This window comes from Lissotriton helveticus, chromosome 5_1 (genome assembly GCF_964261635.1).
Source record: "Lissotriton helveticus chromosome 5_1, aLisHel1.1, whole genome shotgun sequence".
NCBI lineage: Eukaryota > Metazoa > Chordata > Amphibia > Caudata > Salamandridae > Lissotriton > Lissotriton helveticus.
The window spans coordinates 23,677,639-23,699,426 of record NC_136065.1 but is presented as its reverse complement, the minus strand read 5'-3'; the positions used below and the strand labels follow the sequence as shown (position 1 = coordinate 23,699,426).

At 46.9% G+C, this 21,788-nt stretch overlaps 1 protein-coding gene across 5 annotated transcripts in view; it reads right to left on the bottom strand.

The window, feature by feature from the left end:
- The window catches only part of PHF1 (PHD finger protein 1), an 836,267-nt gene that overhangs the window by 232,111 nt on the left and 582,368 nt on the right, over positions 1 to 21,788 (bottom strand). For 4 of the 5 annotated variants that reach the window (XR_013594654.1, XM_078641645.1, XM_078641647.1 and 1 more), the window contains one exon: positions 3,456 to 3,585. Coding sequence is in view for 3 of the 5 variants with exons in the window: in XM_078641645.1 (XP_078497771.1) it covers positions 3,456 to 3,585 (130 nt within the window). In the remaining 2 variants the exon portion in view is untranslated. The remainder of the gene's footprint in view (positions 1 to 3,455; positions 3,586 to 21,788) is intronic. The other variant, XR_013594655.1, reaches the window with a different exon arrangement.

The window sequence follows — 21,788 nt, the reverse complement described above, 5'->3', positions numbered from 1 at the left end:
TTGGATAGCAAACTGAAAAGAGGCCTAGGCCCATTTACCTTTTGCAACCCATAACTTTCGTTATGTAAAAGAGACCAAACTTGTCTCTGAACCAATCAAAACATCTCACCCTCTAGAACACTCCTGAACAAATTTGAGGGGCAAAAGGTTCTTTTGCCCCTCAGTTTTTCAAGCCGGATTCGGTTAGCTCTCAAGCGGCACAGCAGAAATCTAAGAATCCCTCGACCCCTATATCAGTGCCTCCTAACAGAGAGGGTATGCGTTTAGACAACGCAGGAAAAAGATTTCTGGGCAGATACGACAGGCAGATGTGGTGTGACCTGGCACCTTACATAGACCTCATCCCGGAAGATAATAGGCAGGAAGTTAAAAAGATCCTTCAAGAGGGAGAAAGGGCTTCGGCTGAAGTCATTGACTGTGCAATGGATATCGCCACCACGGCCTTCAGGTCGCTTGGAGGAGCGGCTGTTCAATGCCGTCAGGGATGGTTGACAGCAACTGCTTTTAAACCAGAGGTCCAAAATAAAATTCTGGATCTTCCCTTCAATGGGGATGACTTTGAAAGCTCCAATACTGGAGTAGGCTAACATACCACTGACATACCACTGATTAATTAAGGTTCTCACTGTGTAAAAGCATTTGTTGACAATCTATTCAGACAATATACCATTCTGTTTTGTATTTACATGTCAATAATAGACATTTGCAAGTCTGAGACTTCTGCTGCCCTTCATAACACAACTGGGAAAGGGGCACTTTCTTCCATTGGCGACCACGGCGTCAAGTCTCTTTCTGTATCAGGGAAGATTTATAGCGCAAAGGCATTTTGTAGGTTCAAATATAAGCCATTATTAATCAGTGTAATGAAGGACGAGTAAACTACTAGCCCTCCTCATCATCAGTGTACAAAGGAAAAGTAGTAATGTCCCGAACAGGATCATAATTCAAACCAAAGAGAGCCTCAAGCCTCTGATAATACTGGTGTTGAGGATGAGGGTGAGAGTCTGCCTGCCCAATAACTGGCTGATCTCTTCTAATCTCATAGCATGACGCAAGCCTCAAACGGGCATGCGTTGGTTAAGGGTTGGTGACTGGCGCCAGTACTTCCTATCAGAGTTGAGAGCAGTATTCCATATCCACATCAGAGGGCTTGGGTAGAAATTGTATTTGCAATTGCGTTTATATAGCGCTTACTATCCCTGATCAGGCGTTGAAGCACTTTTTCGGTGAGTAATCTACTACTTCAGAACCCATAAAGGATTAGTGGTGAATTAGTATAGTGAAATATGAAAGTAATTTGAGTGGTGGATATGTTAGTCAGTTATTTGGATTGAGAAGGATAGTGGAGGGACAGAAGATGGAAAAAAGTTTACATTTATATAGTGCTTGCTATCTCTGATGAGGTGTTGAAACGCTTTTTTGGCGAGTAGCAACCGACTATAGAACCCATAAAGGATTAGTGGTGAATTAGTACAGTGAAATATGAAAGTAATTTGAGTGGTGGATATGTTAGTCAGAAATTTCCTATGAGAAAGATAGTAGAGGGATAGAAGAGGGAAAAAGGTTTGCATTTATATAGAGCTTGCTCCCCCTGATGCGGTGTTGAAGAGCTTTTTGAAAGGAACTGACTTCAACATGCCGGTGTTGCTCTGTATGCAACTCTGTTCCATCACTTCCGGGGTGGTATGGAGTCACCTTAGGGCTAGATGGCATTGGTTCGCACGTGCATTTCTGGTACATTTCTCCAGATCCAGCCAGGGTCCTGGGACTACTCTAAAATTAAGGAATCTGCAGCTCGCAGTGTCCACCAGAAGATTTGAACACATCTGTTTTCCATTTCTTTGGGATTGGGATCAGGGCTTTCGCCCTGAACACTTCAAAAGTGAATTTGAAGGCGACATACCTGCAATTTGGTCAATGTAAATGTTCCTGTGCCCTGCATATGTTTGCAATGGGGTATGAGGCCGAGTGTCCTCCTGATGTGGATAAGGGCTTGGATTGAAGAAATGTTCACTCTCCGCAAAGACGTATATAACTAATCTCGAGTCTGATACTAAATGGTCACCGGCTTTCCAGATCAGTTGGTTCTTAGGCAATCACAAATCATCCAGTAATTTTCAATGCTAGAAGTTCTCTTCTTCCAGTTCTCTGGAGTAAAAGTGGTGAACTGATGCACAATAGTCACACATCAGTCAAAATACATCTGACTCCAATGACAACAAATTAATATGAGAAGTGTGCTCCTTGTGTTTTTAAGGTGAGATAACATATCCCCTCAAAATGAACTTCCTTTTTCGATGAAAAACAACTTGTTGTTCCGTGTCTAACACTAGATGGCAAGAAAGTGAACAGGACATGATCTACAGCTGCGCATGCTACAACACATACTACTCACATTCATTAATCTACAACCTGTGACTTTCCACATCATTCACTTCCTACTATGGCTTCCATCTCCAAAGGTCTTCAACTAATAAAGTTTCCCATTAACCAACTCCTTGTAATGACTTTTAAATGTTCTTCTTCTAATGACTTTCAGCATTACCTACCTCTCATCAATGACTTTCAAATTAACCATCTCGAAACAAGGAATTCCCTCACAAAGTTTCTAAAAAGACTCCATAATCTACAGCGTCCAACTAATGAATTCCTTTTTCCCGTATCCCAAACCGATGATTCACCCATTTACTATCTTTGAAATGGCTTTCCTTAGAAACATTTATGAACAGAAACACTTTATTCAGTCCCTCCCGACTAATACCTCCTGCATCTACCATGTTCAACCATTACATTTACTCTGTATTGATCAAAATAGGAGTCTCCATACCACAAAATGTGACAGCTTTCGTTCTGCCTTCCACCCACAAACATTGGTTTCCATTATCAGCCATCTAAAATTAATGACTTATTTTACCATTACAAATCAATTATACTTGCATTGATTATTTGACTGCAATGTCTTTGCTAATAAACCAGCTCACAAAGATGAATTTACTCATGGAGACATTTTCACTGTTTTCCCTCGATCATGACCAAACAATTACTTCCCTTTGCAATCATATAGTACTATCATCTGCCCTTCCTCTGCTCCAAGCAATGCCTCCTCTTCTTCAGTGTGCAGTATCCAAGTGTTAACTACCCTCACTCACCATACAGAACCGGTAATTCCCCCTCATCTTCTTTATATGCCTGCTCGTACAAATAATTTCCTCTACTTTATCAACCTATTCCATTGTAGAGTAGACACTTTGCATCTATTTATTCTCATACCCATAACCTCCCCCAAAACATGGGTTCCATTCTGTAGGATTCTGATCTCTTTTTGAATCTTTATCTCTAAGAGACCTTTCAATAAACATTGTAAAAAAAGACTTAACTGAACTGCATCAGTATAGATTACACATTTCTTAGGCACATTTTTGTAACTAAATCTGCCCCACCCCACACATTGGTACCTTTGTAACAGCTCTCTCCAGTCGCAGTCTCTCCTTCCTGCTCCTCAGCTCCATACTCTGTGCCGTAGGTTTCTGCTTCCTGCTCCTCAGTCGTTTGTGCTCTCTGCCCCCACCCTGCCCTGAAAAAGAACTGCAAGAGATCTCTTTATCTGAACAGCACTCAGGGGGGAAGGGAGCTAAACCTTTCTTAGAGTCTAGGGAAGAATGCAATACAGGACATTGTCCGGGGTAAAATGTGTGTATGTAAGCATGACTAGAGGTGGGATATAAGGATGGACCCAATAGAATCCTTTCTCAAGTAAGAAAGAATTTGTAGGACTTTTCACAAGGTCTGAGGACTTGGACGCACCCAAAGTAAACCACAAAGCCAAAGATCATACTGAGTAACTCCTCAAGGCCATTGTCCTCAGCAGGTGTCAAGTTCTGATAACTACCTGGCATTGTAAATAAAGCCAATGTGCATCACGTTATCTCAAGAAAGATAAACATCTGTCCAGTTCTGGACACCATTTCAAACCAGTAGCTTCGTAAACAAGCCATTAATCCTTCCTTCTTGCAGCTCATCGTCACTGCTTGAAAGCCTAACTGGATATATCCTGTTTAATTAAAATGATCACTGACTCAGTCAATACACATCCAGGCCCAGACAGCTTTGCCCTTAAACAGCACAGCTCCATTTTCTCTGTTCCCCATGATACCACTTTGCCTGCTGATACTCATGTCTGCATATTCCTCTATTTAAGTGTCCTGGCTCTGTTGAAACATAAGTATTTTAACACCATATAATAGCATTGGCAAAGAACAAGGGAGAAAGGTCATTTGCGAAAAACGTGTCTGGCCTGTTGTAATTGCAGTAAATATTTTGGCCAATAACCCATAATGAAAAAGGGAACAATGACGTAATGCCTTTGCAACAGGTCCTTGTATGCTGGATTTTCAACTTTGTGACTGATTCAGTCAGGGTGAAAGCCCATCACAGAAATTCAGGCTGGTTCTGTGAGTAGGCATCTCCTTTCCTGACCTTCTGAGGATCCTGAAATGTCAAGGCTAACAACTAAATAAACAATAGTGAAACACAAAGCTGCCCTTGAACTGTGTGACCTGCTACATTCACCACTAGATGCAAGAACGCTCTAGGTTTATTAGCATTGACAGGTTTCCTAGGCAAGCAACCTCAAGTGAACTCAGTCTGGTAAACAGAAAAGTGGGGATGCGGTCTCTCAGCTCCATGCAATCCCCACTCTGGCCACCACTCTGCCTCTGTGAAGATTTTGTGAAAACTATCATGGTCTTTGAGATCACATTACAGCCCACCAGATAAGTGCCTTGCTGCCATTTTATTCCCTGCACTGAGTAAAAATATCCTAATTGGAAAGCTATTCTACAGAACTCTACTCAAGCTTCTACCTTCATTTTTATATATAGCATTAGCAGCTATGTACCACAAGGATATCCACTGTTCTTGCAGTCTAATCAGAAGAAGGCCTTTGAAACCTTTAACACAAAGGATGATGAGGTCATGTCCTCAACACCACATGCCGGCGGCTAAGGACATATTCTCACAGTCCGAGCAACCAAGAGAAAATGAATATGCTACTTACCAGTATGCATTTGTTCTTGGCATGTAGGGCTGCTGACATTCAGATCTATAGCATAGATCGCCGCCTAGTGTTGGGTCCGGATGATTGCACATTGTTGTCCTGCGAGAGTCTTCGAAGTATCACGAGATAGGTGGCTCCTCCCCTGGACTACAGTGCGCATGGGCATCGACTCCATCCTCAGATTGTTTTTAGCCATTGCGGCAAAGATGGAGTGCAATAGTGTAAACGATGACCATGCCTAAGAGTAAGTGTAAGAAGAAGAAGTTTGCAACCGCTACGGGCGCCGGGGAGGAGGGCGGGCGATATGAATGTCAGCAGCCCTTCATGCCAAGAACAGATGCATACTGGTAAGTAGCATAATCAGTTCGAGGCATGTGGGCTGCTGAATTCATATCTATAGCATAGAATACATAGCAGTCCCTCCACTAATGGCGGCTGCCCTTGCCAGTTGCAGAAGTTTGAAAAAGTGTTCTGAGAACAGCCTGTCCTACAGCTGCCTGCTGTTTGGAATGCACATCTACACAGTAATGTTTAGTGAACGTATGGGGTGTAGACCATGTGGCTGCTCTACAAATGTCTTCCAAAGGAATATTGCCTAGGAACTCCATGGAGGCCCCCAACTTGCGTGTGGAGTGGGCCCTGGGGGGGACCGTTAAAGTGCGCTTAGCTTTGTGATAGCAAATCTGAATGCACTTAACGATCCACCTGGCTATTCCTGCTTTGGAAATGGGGTTGCTTTTGTGCTGGGCTGAGAAGGCAACAAAGAGCTGTTGTGTCTTTCTGAAATCTTTTGTCCTGTCAATGTAGTACATTAACGCCCTTTTGACATCAAGTGTGTGAAGCATTCTTTCGGCTACTGTTTCAGGGTTTGGAAAGAATGCGGGCAGTTCAATGGTTTGATTAACATGAAACTGCGACACCACCTTCGGAAGAAACTTAGGGTTAGTGCGCAGCACTACCCTGTTGGAATGAATTTGAATAAATGGCTCTTGTACAGTGAGTGCCTGCAGCTCACTAACACGTCAGAGATGTAATGGCAATGAGAAAAGCTACTTTCCATGTTAAGAATTGGATTTCACAGGAATGGAGAGGCTCAAAAGGTGGGCCCATCAACCTGGTGAGGACCACGTTGAGGTTCCACACAGGAGCTGGCGGGGTCCTGGGAGGGATGACGCGCTTCAGCCCTTCCAGGAAGGCTTTAATGGCAGGCACCCTGAAAACAGAGAGATGCTGCCTGTTTTGAAGATATGCCGCTATGGCGGATAAGTGTATCCGAATGGAAGCATATGCTAGATTGCATTTGTAAAGATGTAACAAATAGCAGATGATATTAGGAATGGATGCATCTAGCGGGTTGATATTGTGTTCAGTACAGTAAATGACAAACCGCTTCCATTTTGCTGCATAGCAAGCTCGGGTAGTGGGCTTTCTGGCTTCCCGGATGATGTCCATGCATTCAGGAGGCAGATTAAGGTAGCCAAACTCCAAGACCTCAGGAGCCAGATCGCCAGATTGAGCTGTTGCGGATCCGGATGCTGAATGTCGCCATGGTTCTGCGTCAAGAGCCTGGGTGTGAGGCGCAGCCTTTGATGCGGCACCACGGAGAGCTCTAGAAACGTGGTGTACCATGGTTGGCGTGCCCACGTTGGAGCAACCAGGATGAGCGTCATCGAGTGTTGCTTGAGCTTTCTTGCCCCCAGCGGGATGAGAGGTGCTGGTGGAAAAGCGTACGCAAATCTGCCTGACCAGTTCATCCATATCGCATTTCCCTGCGACTGTGGGTGAGGGAACCTGGCGGCAAAGCTTTGGCATTTTGCGTTTTCCCTTGTGGCAAACAGGTCTATCTCTGGAAGACCCCACTGTTGGAAGTACGGGCGGAGTACCGATGGATGTAACTCCCACTCGTGCATCTGATGGCTGTACCTGCTGAGCAGATCCGCCACCAGATTGTCCTTGCCCGGGAGGTGTTCCGCCATGAGGAAGATGTTCCTCTGAATGGCCCACTTCCACATGCTCTGAGCCAGATAAGACAACTGTGGAGAGTGTGTACCTCCCTGCTTCTGGATGTAGTACATGGCCGTCATGTTGTCCGTCCGGATCAACACGACTTTGTTGCACAGATGTACTTTGAATGACTTGAGTGCCATGAAGATTGCCATCAGTTCTAGGTAGTTGATGTGCATCTTCTTTTGCTGCGTCGTCCATAGTCCCTGCACCGTGTAGTGGAGCACATGAGCTCCCCACCCTTGGAGAGATACGTCCGTCGTCAGGATAATCTGTGGCACAGGCTCTTGAAACGGTCGGCCCTTGCAAAGGTTGTGTGGATTCCACCAATGCAGAGAGCTGTATGCCCGACCGGTCACCAACACTAGGTCTTTCAATTGCCCGTGAGCCTGATTCCACTGACGTGCCAAGCACTCTTGAAGCGGACGCATATGCAGTCTCGCGTGCGGGACTATGAAGATGCAGGAGGCCATCATGCCTATCAACTGCATGAACACTCGTGCAGGAAGGGAGTGTTGCGGTCTGAACTTTAGGATTAGCGACTGGATGTTGCCTATCCTCACTGGGTTTGGCTGAGCTGTAGCCGCCAAAGTGTCTTATCGTCGCGCCCAAATACTGCCGCACGTGGGCTGGCTGGAGGTGCGACTTTGGATAGTTTAGTGAAAACCCCAGACTGTGAAGACGGTGAATGGTGTGGGACATGTCGGTCGCGCACTGCTGGGCTGACTTTGCTTGAACAAGCCAGTCGTCCAGGTAAGGGTAGACATGGACGTTCTGTCTCCTGAGGTGCGCCGCCACTGTCGCCAGACATTTGGTGAACACTCTGGGGGCTGTGGTCACCCCGAAAGGAAGGACCTTGAATTGGTAATGCCTGTTTTGGATGGTGAACCTGAGGTATTTCCTGTGGGAGGGGTGGAGTGGGATGTGAAAGTAAGCATCCTTGAGGTCTAAGGTTGCGAGGAAGTCTCCCTGGTTTAGCAATGGAAGAACCTGTTGCAGTGTTAGCATGTGGAAGTGTTCTGAAAGAATGTACTGGTTCAGGGGCCGTAGGTCCAGAATCGGTCTGAGTGACCCGTCCTTTTTCGGGATTAAGAAGTACTGGGAATATACTCCTGTGCCTTCTTCTTCCACTGGCACGAGCTCTATCGCGCCTTTTTGCAGCATGGCAAGAACCTCCTGCTGCAATAAGTGCAAATGCTCTTGTGACATAGGACGGTGTTTTGGGGGCATATTGGGTGGACTGGCTGTTAGCTCTAAACAATAGCCAAACTGGATAAGTTGCCTGACCCACCTGTCTGTGGTGATGGACCTCCACACTGACAGGAACCGCTGGAGTCTCCCCCCGACAGGTGTTGGATGGTCGGGGGGCAGTGACAGGGAGTCACTGTTTGTTGGTGGCAGAGGAACGGGAACTGTTGTTGCCTCTGCCTTTGGAGCTGTTTCCCCGGTATCCTCCTCTACTCTGCTTGGGGTACGATGATTGCGCCCCACCTTTGTTGAACTGCGTCTGCTGTGACATTTGGCCTCTGGTAACACCTCTATTGCCTGAACGACGAAAAGTGCTCCCTCGAAACTGCTGGGACTGGAGAGCCCCCATGGACCTGGCAGTCTCAGTATCTTTTTTAATCTTTTCCAGGGTGGTATCTACCTCTGGACCAAATAACCTGTCTGGGTTCACCGGCTGGTTGAGGATGGTAGTCTGTATCTCAGGCTTGAACCTGGAAATTTGGAGCCAAGCCTGACGCCTCAACATCACGCTAGTGTTGATTGCTCTTGCTGCTGTATCAGCAATGTCTAGTGCACACTTTATAGCAGCGTTGGAAATGAGCTTCCCCTCTTGGACAAGCAGCTCAGCTCCCTCCTTGAACTGATGTGGCAGGTGTTGCAACAGGGTCTCTAGGGTGTCATAGTGCGCCCTGTCGTATCTGGCCAATAGTGCCTGCGTGTTTGAGATACGGCAGATGTTGGCTGCCTGAGCTGCTACTCTGTTCCCTGATGCCTCCAGCACTTTTGACTCTTTGTCTGGGGGAGGAGCTTCACCCGTGGTTTGCGAGTTCGCCCGTTTTCGGGCATTAGAGACCACCAAAGAGTCCAACGGCAACTGGCCCCTTATGTATGTTGGATCGCCAGGTGCAGGTCTGTATTTCTTCTCAATCCGAGGGTTAACGACCCTGGACCTTGTGGGCTCCTTGAAAATGTCCGCAGCATGCCTGAGGACCCCCTTTAGCATGGGAAGAGTTTTCACAGTTTTTTCAGCAGTGGAGAAAGTGTCAAAAAGGAAACCAGCCTCCACAGGGTCAGCATGCATATCAACATCATGGTTCTTAGCTGCCCTCTCAATTAAAGCATGAAATGCTGTGGAATCCTCAGTGGGAGACGTCTTGATGTTGAACACCTGAGGGTCAAGGGCTGCCTGCTGATCCCCGTGATCACCTGGCTCTACCCACGAGTCCTGTTGCTCATCAGGCTCCGTGGTGGTAGGAAAATTGTACTCTTCATCCTGCTCCTCCCCATCCCCTCCATCAGAATAGGTGGGTGAGGGTGTTGCACTTCTCATAGTCTGTGGAACTATTGGCTCAACTAAGACAGGTGTGTCCTCTGCAGGCTTTTTGCGCTTTAGAGGAATCCGAAATGACTCCAAGGGCTGTGATGCCGTAATCTTCCTCTTGTAAAGCGACAGCTTCCCGGTGCCGGCATCGATAAACTGCTCCGAGTGCTCCGACAAAGACTGTGGTCGATGCTTTAAGCCCCCAGCCGAGGGAGTCGTCTTCGACACCACCGAGTCCGTGGGCACCGACCGTGGAGCAAAGACCTTCGGCGCCACCTTAGGTGGTAGCGTGAAGAGGATCGGCGTTGAAGCCTGTGGCGTTTGGACAGCTTGCTTCGGTGCGGAAGGTGTCTTCGGTTCCGACGCAGAAGCTTTGCCCTTAAGGGAGTCCGAGACCTGCTTCGTAAAGGAAGCGGATGGTTTCGTCAACCCGACCGATGGCCTCGTCCGCTTGCAGGGGAAGACCCGAGCGTTGACGCCTTCTGTTTCTCCGATCGAGGCGCAGGAGCATCCATCACTGGTGCGCTGAGATCTTTGACCACGGCCTCCGACGTTGACGTAGACGGCTTCGGAGCGGCAGCCTTGACCTTTGGCGTTGGGGTCGCAGACTTCGGCTCCCCGCCCTTGGTAGACTTAGTGTCGACAGGCCTCTTGGCTTTCGGCTCGACGGCCTTGTCCTGAGCGGCCTCGATTGCCTTCTTGGGCTTTGGGTCGACTGCCTTGCTCGACACCGATTCTACGGCCTTTCGTGAGCTGGGCTCCTTGACCACTTTTGGCGCCGTTGATGGTCCGACATCTTTCTTTGGCTTCGAGGCCTCCGAAGACGACGGCGTTGATGGGGAGCAGACGTTTTCGGTTTCGATGGCGTGTCGGCCATCTTTGTCTTCGTCGAGACCGTTGGTTTCAGTTTCGGTTTAGACAATGGCGGCTCCGCTGAAGTGTCCGTAGCCGCGCCGGAAGGCCGGGCCGTGGATCGCGGTGTAAGGTCTTGGGTAAGGCCATGTGGCGATCCCTCGACCTGAGCCTTAGTAAAAGTACGAACGGGGTATAGCTCTTCCTCCGAGCTATCTTCCATGGCCCCGAAGGCCTCGTCGTCGTCCCCTACCTCGTCGACGACTTCCTCCACGTCTTGGCCTTCCGCGTCCGCTTCGTAGTCGGACTCGACGACCACCGATGGAGGTGAAACTTGAAATTGAACTTGCTGCTCGTCCGCGTCTTCGTAGACGAAGATGTCCACTGGTGCTGGAGCCGATCGCCGGGCCTCGAGGCGCGCCGCGCGCCGAAGCTTGATGGTTTTCTTCGAACAAAACCTGGAACAGGCCATACAGTTGGCCTCGTCGTGGTCCGGCGACAGGCATTTGTTGCAGACCGGGTGGACGTCGATGTGTGGGTACTTGGATCCACACACGGGACAGCGCTTGAACGGACTCCGCTCCATGCCGTTGAAAGTCTTGCTGCGTCGACTGGGCCTCGATCCCCAAAGAGTCACACGACTCCCCGGATATCCGACTCGAAGAGTTGGAGCAAGTTGGGCACCGAACGCAAACAATACCGACGGTTCGAAGAAGGCCTTTTGGCCTGAAAAAAGTTGGTTTGATTGATTCCGAACCGGAGTTAACGAAATCACATCCGAACCCAATGGCGGAAAAAAACAATTTGAGGATGTAGTCAATGCCCATGCGCACTGTAGTCCAGGGGAGGATCCACCTATCTCGTGATACTTCGAAGACTCTTCCAGGACAACAATGTGCAATCATCCGGACCCAACACTAGGCGGCGATCTATGCTATAGATATGAATTCAGCAGCCCACATGCCTCGAACCCTCTGATACAGGGCCCATCCAATACCAAAGGAAGCAGTGGAAACGTTTAGCCTGCATTTGACCAGTGCTGAGTTTTACTCTTGTGGTGATCTTATCCTAAAGCCAACCAGGAAACAATAAAAGCATTCAGCTCCGGGCACCTACCAGGTAAACTCACGTTTGGGGCAATAACTCGAAGCCAAAGTCCCTGACATGAGAAAAGGTATGGTGGAAGCAGGAGAAAAAAAAGAAAGTTGCCTGTAATTCTAGCTCTTTGCAATGCATGCCCAGAATATTTTTAACAACAATTTCTTTATGAAAAATACATGAAATCAAAAACAAAAGTTGGCCAACTTCTCAAGAAGAAATTTAGCCTCTAATCGGTTTTGTGCACTCTGCCGCAACTGACATGTAAATATAAGAATTCCAGAAGCTGCCAGCCTTCACATCATACAATACAGAGTCAGAGAGATATTTGTTTTTTTCCATCTCCTGAAGAGAAAATCACTTCAACACTGCTGCCTTTGTAGGGCTATTTTTGCTTCAAATTGAGGTTTTTCCATAGTACAGATGTCTACTACCATTCTGCCTAATTTTTAAGATAATTGCTCTTTCTCCACTTTTTCTGGAAGCCGTTCACTTTTCATCTTGCGTTCTGAGCTACTATGTGTCATTTCTTGGCATGGGACAAGGAGCAAAGATTCCCTGATGAAAGAGCACAAATTAGGAGTTGTCTACCATCCGGACTTTCGCAGAGTTCGCTGCAAGACACAGCGGGGTGCTGTGGTTCTGAAAATCTGGACCCTGTTGTCATCCCGATAACGAGGTCCAATACCTGTGTCACAAAATATCAACGTACCATGACGAATATGGTGTCAGCGAACCGATAATGATTAGGGCATCATTCCCATACATTTGCGTCATAATCGAGGGTCGCCAGCACCCCCAAATCGTAGTTTCCGTCCCGACCCCTTAGACTCCATTTTGTGAACGACATTCATCTTACGTCTTGCCCTCATGATAAGTCAATTAAAGGTCGAGCTTGATCTAAAAGGACACGTCCTCCTTCCCTGACTCCCCCCTGACCTGTCCCAACTGACTCCATTGCTTTTAGCCAAACCTGTCTGGGCAGCCCCTCGCCCAGTGGCCAAATGCGATAGCATCGATACATAACATTCCTCAAACCATTCACTACATACAAACCATGCTTTCTACAAACACACACCTGTCCTGTTCCCTGTTTATGGCCAGTTTTATGACTAGGAGGTGCCTTCCTTTATTGGGGTTTCATCGATATCTGAAGGGAGTTCCGGGCTTGGCTGAGTAATCTATCACGCACTGGACATCTAAAATACGGGCTTGCCTACATGACTTCGCTCTTTTGTATTATTGTAGAAATATGTGTATAGCCATATCATAAACTCAAGAATTCTCGCTCGCAGCTATTATTTCTGTATATAAGGAGAAGGCTGGTTCTGTAAAAACGAACAGTCTCCTGAGAACACATGACCCGTGTTTGTCGTGCTTCTAGGACACCTGTTACTTGGTAGCTATCAAAAAAACTCGATCTCTGACTCGACTAGAAGACTCCGTGTTTCTGTGGTCCGGAACAGGGAGAACTCAGAGGTCTTCGGGTGTTATCCCCTGGCACCAAACGGGTTCCTAAAAACCCGTTACCTCAGTTGGCGCCCAACTCGGGGCGGTATCAAGCGGCGACGGTCCAAGCCAGATGTTCGTGAGGAGCTTCGTGTGAAAATTCCGGAGGACGGCCAGCCACTTCAGCGACCCCTGTATGTCGACGTGGTTCCGAAGGTCTTTGCTGTGAGGTTCCCCGCGTCCCGACGGCTACGAAGGACTGCTGCCCTGACTATCGCCTTGTTTTGGACCCAGTGATCCTTGGTAGAGCGAAACGATAGACGAGTCTTCTAGCGACGTCACCGATCTTCAAATACTTCAGTTAAGTATAAGTGGAGCGTCTCCCAGTCCTTAGTTTTTTGGTATCCTCGAGATACGCCTTGATTTGGTACTTGCAAGCCCCAAAGCCGAAGGACTTGTGTTTTCACGAGAAATATCGTAATTGATAATCCTTTGAAGTTTGAAGCTAGACTAGTGAGCAAAGATGCCTGGTTTTAGCAGACTTGGAAACTTGTTTTGTCTTGGTTATAGTAAGGACTCCCGATTAGAGGATTCCTGTCCGGTTCCTCCGATTGGAACTCCAACATATGAGCTCTACGTAAAGCACGGCGTAGGCCCTATCATATATAATGAAGTGTGGATAAAATACACCCGCAAGGATGGTGTTTTAAAATGGCCCCAATATGGTAGTTTCGACTCAGAAATATTAGAGAATTATTTAAGAGAAAAGCCCGGCCGGCGATGTTTGACTCTTTTCGCTTATGGCGCAAAGAAGCCAAACAGAAAGAAATAAAGTTAGCAAAAAGGAATAAAAGAGGTATGTCAATGGTGCAAGCTGCCGTTGCATACAGGGATAACGAGGAAGAGCAAGAAAGCGAACAAATACTTAGGAGCAAGAAACTAGCAGTAGATAAATGCTACCCGATGTTACCAAATAAGGGACAAGGTCAAGAGGGAAGATCCGAGAAAGATCCATTAATGTCCCACTTATTAAGCTCACCTCCACCTTATGCGTTAGACGCTACTACAACGCCAAAGCGTTTTTCTATACCACGCCCTGGCGCACGAAACACAGCTTTTGCACACACGCCAGCTACTGTTCAGCTGGTTCCTACTTCTCCAGCGCAGCCTTCTCAAGGGCCGCCATCTTTGCTACCTACTCCATCTACTTCTACGACTTTGCCTACAGCTCCAGCTATTGTCTATGATACCACATCTGCTACTACTTCAACTTCCTCTACTATTGCCTCTACTTCTTCTTTGCCTCAGCCTGTTTTTTCCAATGCACTTGCTCCTCCGCAAGCTTCTCCTTTTATTAGACAAAGAGTGACAGGTACCGTCACTGGTCTGCTTTCACCTTTCTTCGGGTCGCCTAAGACGACCCCTAAAACAGAAGATAGACAGTTACGTAGTCAACTGCCTGATTACGAGGAAAGAAAAGTGCTAAATGAACTAGCCCGTAAATGGATTACGGATACTGTTAGATATGATGTTCAGTCTGTTATGGAAGTTTTCCGTCAATGGAATGCACCCACTCAGAGATACGTATTCGAAGAAATGTGTGTATATCTGGGCGAAGATTTGGAGACAAATGATCCCACATACACAATGAACGAACTATGGCGTACACGCTTTAAGTTCCACGAAGGCATGATTACAGGCAGAGATGTTGAGAAAGCGATAGAGTTATTACTCTCTTATAGGAGTAAAGGAAACGTCTCTAGATCGTTGTTTGAAGACGACGTATCAGATAGGAAAAGAGCGAGACAGTACCCCATGAGAGAGGTTCCTCCTGTTTGGAGGGAAGGCGATGCCAATGTAGTACCGCCAATTCTGCCTCATTTCCAGCGTGTATGGGTACATGTCCCCTGGAAACGATCCGAAGTCTTGGCGCTCAAGCAGACATTGCCTGATCCTCGTAAAAACCCGACTGGGTATTATAAGGAGTTATCGCAAACTGCAAGCTCATGTATAATGAATTTAGCGGACATAGACATGCTGTTTGGGAACGTTGTCCCACATCCTCTATGGAGCAAAATACGCCATACGAACCATGCCCAAGAACTAGGTGACTCATGGGCGAACATTGCCGCTATAGATGCTAGACAAATTGGTGGTTCTAAACCTGAGCCGTTAATAGCTGAACTTCCCGGTAGAATTATTGCGTACATGAAAACAATAATGCCTGAAGTTCGCGTGAACTGGGACAAGCTATCTGCATGCAAGCAGAAGAAAGATGAGAATGTGTCTGACTTTTTCACAAGATTCGAGGAGACTTTCACCGATCATAGTGGTCAGGATATGGCTACCGAGGGTGGCCAAAGATTGTTTGTAGACAAGTTCGTACATAATTTAATCCCTGAACTGTGTAATAAATTGAAAGATTCAGAGAGTGCTTGGGCTGTCTCTACGTCAGCTCAAATTTAAACTACAGCCCAGTACTATGAAAATAGGCGCAAAGACGAGCTAGATAAAGTAGACAGAAAGACAAAAGATTTAAAAACTAAAGTTCTTCTCCAGCAAGCTTATCCGCCTCGTACGGCTAGTCAGCCCAGTTATCAACCGCAACATCAGTATTCGAGAAACGCGCAAGGAAACGAGTTTTCCCACCAGCGTATTGCTTATGGCCCGAATCAATGTGCATATTGCAAGGAAGAGGGTCACTTTAAAAGTAATTGTCCGGCTCTTGCGCGACGTTTGAGCGGTGCTTCGGGTGTAAGGGGAAGAGGTGTTCAACATGCCCCTAGAGGTAGGGGCCGTGGAAATTTCACGCAGAATACAACTTCTTTTACGCCTCAGAATTCGATGAACAGCTTCGACCAACAGAATAATGCGTCGACCAGGTCAGCTCAGTACTATGCTGACGACTATTACACCGAACATGAATATGAGGGTAACGATTGCTAGGACAGCCATGGACAAAGAGAGGGAGTTGTTTCAGTTCCAGTAGATCAGAATGGACCTTATGTCGAGGTAATAGCCTCAGGAGTGTCAGAGCCATTTCTGCTGGATACTGGTGCTACAAAAAGTTCTATCATGCACTCGAAACTTCCTGGCGCACCTTTGTCTGGCGAAATGAATGTTTCAGTAGGTTTCTCTGGCGCCCCTGTTAGAAACCCGATCTCCAGTCCTGTATCTCTTTCTATTGGCCCATGCGAATTAGAGGCACCCCTCATTCTTACAACAGGTTGCGGTGAAAATTTGTTAGGATTGGATTTGCTAAAAAGGTTATATGCGACTTTGTACTGTTCACCACTAGGAGTACAACTTACTTTCGGTAAGAAGGTCATTTCTCCAATGTATGTGTCGAAAGAAAATATTGCAACTGAATTGTCGAATCTTCCTGATGTACTGTGGGCTAATGGTTCTAATGATGTAGGTCGTTTGGAGATAGCACCATATGTCATAACATTGAGAGCCAACATTAGGTTACCACGTATTCCCCAATACAAAATATCTAGCGAATGTGAAAAGGCGTTATTGACGATTGTTTATGACCTGATTGATAAAGACGTCATCGAAGAAACAACAGGAAATGTTTGTAACAGTCCAGTTTTGCCCGTCTTAAAACGTACTGATCCTTCACAACCCCCTGTGTATAGGTTCGTGATCGACCTCAGAGAAGTGAACAAGATAGTTATCCCACAGTTTCCAGTTGTCCCCGACATTACTGCTTTGTTGACGATGGTTCCAGCTTCAGCAAATTGGTTCTCGGTGATTGACCTGAAGAACGCTTTCTTCAGTATCCCGATTGCTGAGGAGAGTAGAGATATTTTCGGATTTAATTTAGGAGGACGAAGTTTCCGCTTCAAGTGCGCTCCTCAAGGCTACTGCGAAAGCCCATCAATATTCAGTCAGGCCCTGAAAACACAACTAGACACGATTGTTCTACCGAATGGTTCAACTCTGATTCAGTATGTAGACGATCTACTGATCGCTGCAGACACTGAAGAGATTTGCAAGAAAGCTACGTTATCATTATTGCATCACTTATGTGACATGAGGCACAAAGTCTCTCTCTCCAAACTACAATTTTGCAGACAAGAGGTAACCTACTTAGGTCACATCTTGTCGAAGGAGGGAAGGAGACTGACACCAGAAAGAATACAGGCAATCGCAGAACTAAGTGCCCCAAGGACACAGAGAGAGGTTTGAGCCTTCTTGGGCATTACATCGTACTGTAGACAATGGATACCGAATTTCTCACTACTAGCTAAACCCTTGCTGGCACTACTCTGTAAAGACACGCCAAATCCTATGCCTTGGTCTGAAGATTGCCAGACGAGTTTCCACAAGTTGCGTGATGCATTATGTTCGGCTCCTGTGTTGGGAAACCCCAACTACAGTAAGCCTTTTATATTATATGTCCACGAGAAGGAAGGTTGTGCATTATCAGTTTTAACAAAACATTTTGGGGACAGACAGCGCCCATGCGCGTATTTTTCGGCAACTCTAGACCCTGTGGCTAAAGCCCTACCAAGTTGTCTGAGGGCTACCGCCGCAGCAGCTGTCTGCATCCGACAGTCCGCTGGATTAGTCATGAATAATACTCTGATCGTTATGGTTCCGCATGCAGTAGACATTTTACTAAACAGGACGAAGACACAACACCTTACTAGCGCTCGACTATCCAGTTACGAACTTACGCTGCTAGCAAATCACATCCACATAAAGAGGTGCGATACACTGAATCCCGCAACGTTATTACCCATTCCGACAGGAACAGACGAGATTGACAAACATGACTGCTGCTTTAGAACAGAAGAAGAGACAAAAGGGAGAGTAGACTTACAGGACACTCCCCTTCCTGAATGCAATGATACTTTATGGGTTGATGGTTCATGTTTCAAGCTGCCGAATGGTGATACGACTGCAGCATATGCCGTAACGACATTACACACCATTATAGAGACTGCGCGCATTTCCCATAATTCTGCACTAGCTGCAGAGCTAATTGCGCTTACCAGAGCATGTGTGTTAGCGAAAGGAAAGCGAGTGAATGTGTACACTGACAGCCAATACGCCTTTGGTGTGGCTCACAGTTTTGGGAGATTGTGGCGTGAACGTGGGTTTCTTACATCACATGGTGCAAAGATACAACATGGTCAGCTAGTTAATGAGCTCCTCCAGTCACTGACCTTGCCACTACAAGTTGCCATTATAAAATGCAGTGCACACAAAAAGATTCAGGATGATGTTGGCCGCGGGAATGCATTTGCAGACGAGGTTGCGAAAGAGACTGCAAGGAACACAATGAGTCGGATGTATGTTGTAGGTCCCGCTAGATGGATTACTGATGTGGGAATGTGTGAGGACACCATTGAAAGCGTGAAATCTATACAAGCCGAGGCAACTGAGAAAGAGGTGAATGAATGGAGAGAAAGTAAGGGTAGATTAGATACGAATGGTTGTTGGGTCGAATTGTCAGAACACCAGCGATGGTTATTGCCTAATGCCTATGTACTTGCAGTAGTAACAATGGCTCACGGATTTGCACACATCAGTTCGAGAGGAATCTGTAAAGTATTGGCCCCAGTATGGCAAAATAGCAACATCCCGAAATATGCAGAGAATGTGGTCAGAAACTGTATGGTGTGTTTGAAGTACAATCCCGGTAGGGGAACCCCAACTCCAGCTGGTCATTTTGCGCCTCCAACGTATCCGTTCGAGGTTTTGCAGCTCGATTTCATCCACATGGAGAGATGCAACAATCTGAAGTATGTGCTCGTTGTTGTTTGCGCTTTCTCCAGGTGGGTGGAAGCGTACCCCCTTAAAGACAATACTGCCTTGTCAACCGCCAAAGCCCTTGTCAAAGAGTTCTTCCCGAGATTTGGCATGCCTAGAATCGTCTGGAGTGATAATGGAAGTGAATTCCTAGGACGCGTGATGAAGAGAGTGTGTGAATGTTTAGGCATACAGCAAAGATTCCACTCTGCGAATCACCCCCAATCAGCTGGATTGGTAGAGTGCTACAACGGCACTTTAAAGCTCAAATTAGCCAAGATCCAAGCCAGTACAGGTCTTAAATGGCCCGACGCCTTGCCCCTAGCACTCTTGTCAACTAGGATGACTGCCCATTCCAGATTAGGACTTAGCCCTCACGAGATAGTGTTTGGCCGCCCAGCCAACGTCTGGGGCGTGCCAAGACCAAAGAAACTTAGCGAAATAGAGCACCCCGTACTGCTTGACTATTTGTGCGAATTGACAACTAAATTGCGTGTTTTACACCAACAGGTTCACAGTTCCTCTCCACCAGCCTCTGACGATCCAGGTCACTCCATCACAACCGGCACGTGGGTCTTGGTGCGGAACTTCCAGCGCACCAACAACGGACAGCCGAGGTGGACCGGACCTTACCTGGTACTTCTTTCCACGAGGTCAGCGGTTCGGGTGGACGGCAAAAAGAACTGGGTGCACGGGACCCATTGTAAACGGGTCCCTCTGCCCCTTCCATATGAAAGGTGGGTCAACGAAGGAATTGCCGACTCCGAGACAGAATCCATACCTCGTTTCATCCCTTTCAGCGATGCACGTTTAAAAGAAACTGGTACCGAAAAGGAGAGTGATCATATTTTACAAGGATTTGTGCCACAGTCTACGCAGTTGGACACTACCGAACCTGAGGCATTGTTTGAAGACCACACTGTGCCAGGAAAACGACGGTACGATTTGAGGACTAAACGAAGAGACTAAATAAAAACGAACTAAAGTGATTTCCCTCCCCCAAGAACTATTTTTTTGATTTTTCAGTTCTCTCACTCTCAGGAAACGTGCTCATTTTTTGATTTTCGAACCGCCATCCGGTTCTGCTGCTAGGGTCGCGGTTGAAGGCTGGGGAGTGCAACTGGGGACGTTTAGGAACAACAGTTCTGGTTGGTCCAAGGGAGTTACCCCGGACTGAACAGAGCGCACCCCCTGGCAGAACCAACCTACCACCGCGGGCAGCAACTAGAGGATGGAGTTTCCTAGGGTAAAGAGACCTACCAGACTCCCAAACTTTGAAAGACAATTATGCACTGTACTGGCCAAAAGAAAGTTTTTGATAACATGTATTTTAATGTTGTGTAGCATAACGATGTTTTTGACTGGTTATACTCTATTCGTATTCCAAGTTACCTTTTCAAATGACACCCGGCCACAGCCTCCTCCTACTATCTCTCCACACTACTTTCATCCTCTACCTGAACACGAATCTGCCAGAAGACTCGAATTTGTAAATAACTCATTTATTCAACTCCTACACCAACACCAGTCCATCATGAACACATCGAACTGTTGGATATGTGGACTCATGCCACACATGACGGATAAGGGTATCCCATACTTCATCCTGCCTTTCAGTTATTATGGTTCTCTGTGGGCTTTCCAGACCATGTTCCTATTCGCCCTAGAACCATACCCGACACGTTCTACTGAAAGTGATTCCAGTAACAAGGCACTAATAGCAGGGATAAGAAATATGAGTAGAGAGTTCGACACCTATCTTACGATTCCCAAAGATGAACTCACTCCGTACACTCGTTGGAACGTAACTAAATATGGGGTTTACCTGAGTAAGAGCCAGACAGCAAAGAAATCCCGCCCAGTTTGGATAGTACCCAACCGAGGTCACTTATGTTTACAAGGTATCGGCAGGGATCCCAAAGCACAATTAGGAAAGAGTATATGCACGGAAACGTATGTGTTCGCTTCCCGAACTTCCCCTATACTATTAGCAGCCAAAGGCACGTATTTCGTCTGCCATGACCAAGCTTACACGTGGTTGCCCCCTGACTTCTCAGGTACATGCTTTATCGCATTTCTGCTGCCTCCCACCTACACGGCCAGAGCAGATTACCATCGGACAAGGACAGCTAGAGGTGTCGTGAGCAAAGACGACACCGCGGGTCAGGAATTCGCTGACTTCGCAAAGGGTTTTCTGCCATTTTGGGGGCCTATGGTAAACAGCAGGAATATTCGCCAGTTATCGAGGATAGTTGAATCCGCCGTGACTACAACGGCCGTAGCCCTTGGAAATTTGACGACCGAACTTCAGTCGGATCGACTTATGACCCTTCAGAACCGAGTTGCCATAGATATCATACTCGCCGATCGTGGTGGTGTGTGTAGAGTGATCCAATCCAGTTGTTGCATTTTCATCCCTGATAACGCACCGACAGTGTACCAGGCCATCTCTAAACTACACGAAATATCTGATTCCCTCCACGTGGAAAAAGGAGATTGGTCCTTACTAGGGTGGTTCTGGGAACTGATCGCTACATGGGGATGGAAAACACTGATCTTCATTGGGATGATCTTAGCACTTCTGTTTATGTTCTGCCTGTGTATACAGTGCGCTCCTGCACTATGTGGCCTCTGTGCTACGTCATGTGTACGGAAGCCTGTGTCGAGAGACGAACTGAGCAACAGAATGATGTTACAGCAGCATCTCCACGAATTCCTTCATACGGATTTGGACTCAGATTAATACGATTTATTGCCTTACATAAGGGCAAAAGGAGGGTCTGTGGTTCTGAAAATCTGGACCCTGTTGTCATCCCGATAACGAGGTCCAATACCTGTGTCACAAAATATCAACGTACCATGACGAATTTGGTGTCAGCGAACCGATAATGATTAGGGCATCATTCCCATACATTTGCGTCATAATCGAGGGTCGCCAGCACCCCCAAATCGTAGTTTCCGTCCCGACCCCTTAGACTCCATTTTGTGAACGACATTCATCTTACGTCTTGCCCTCAT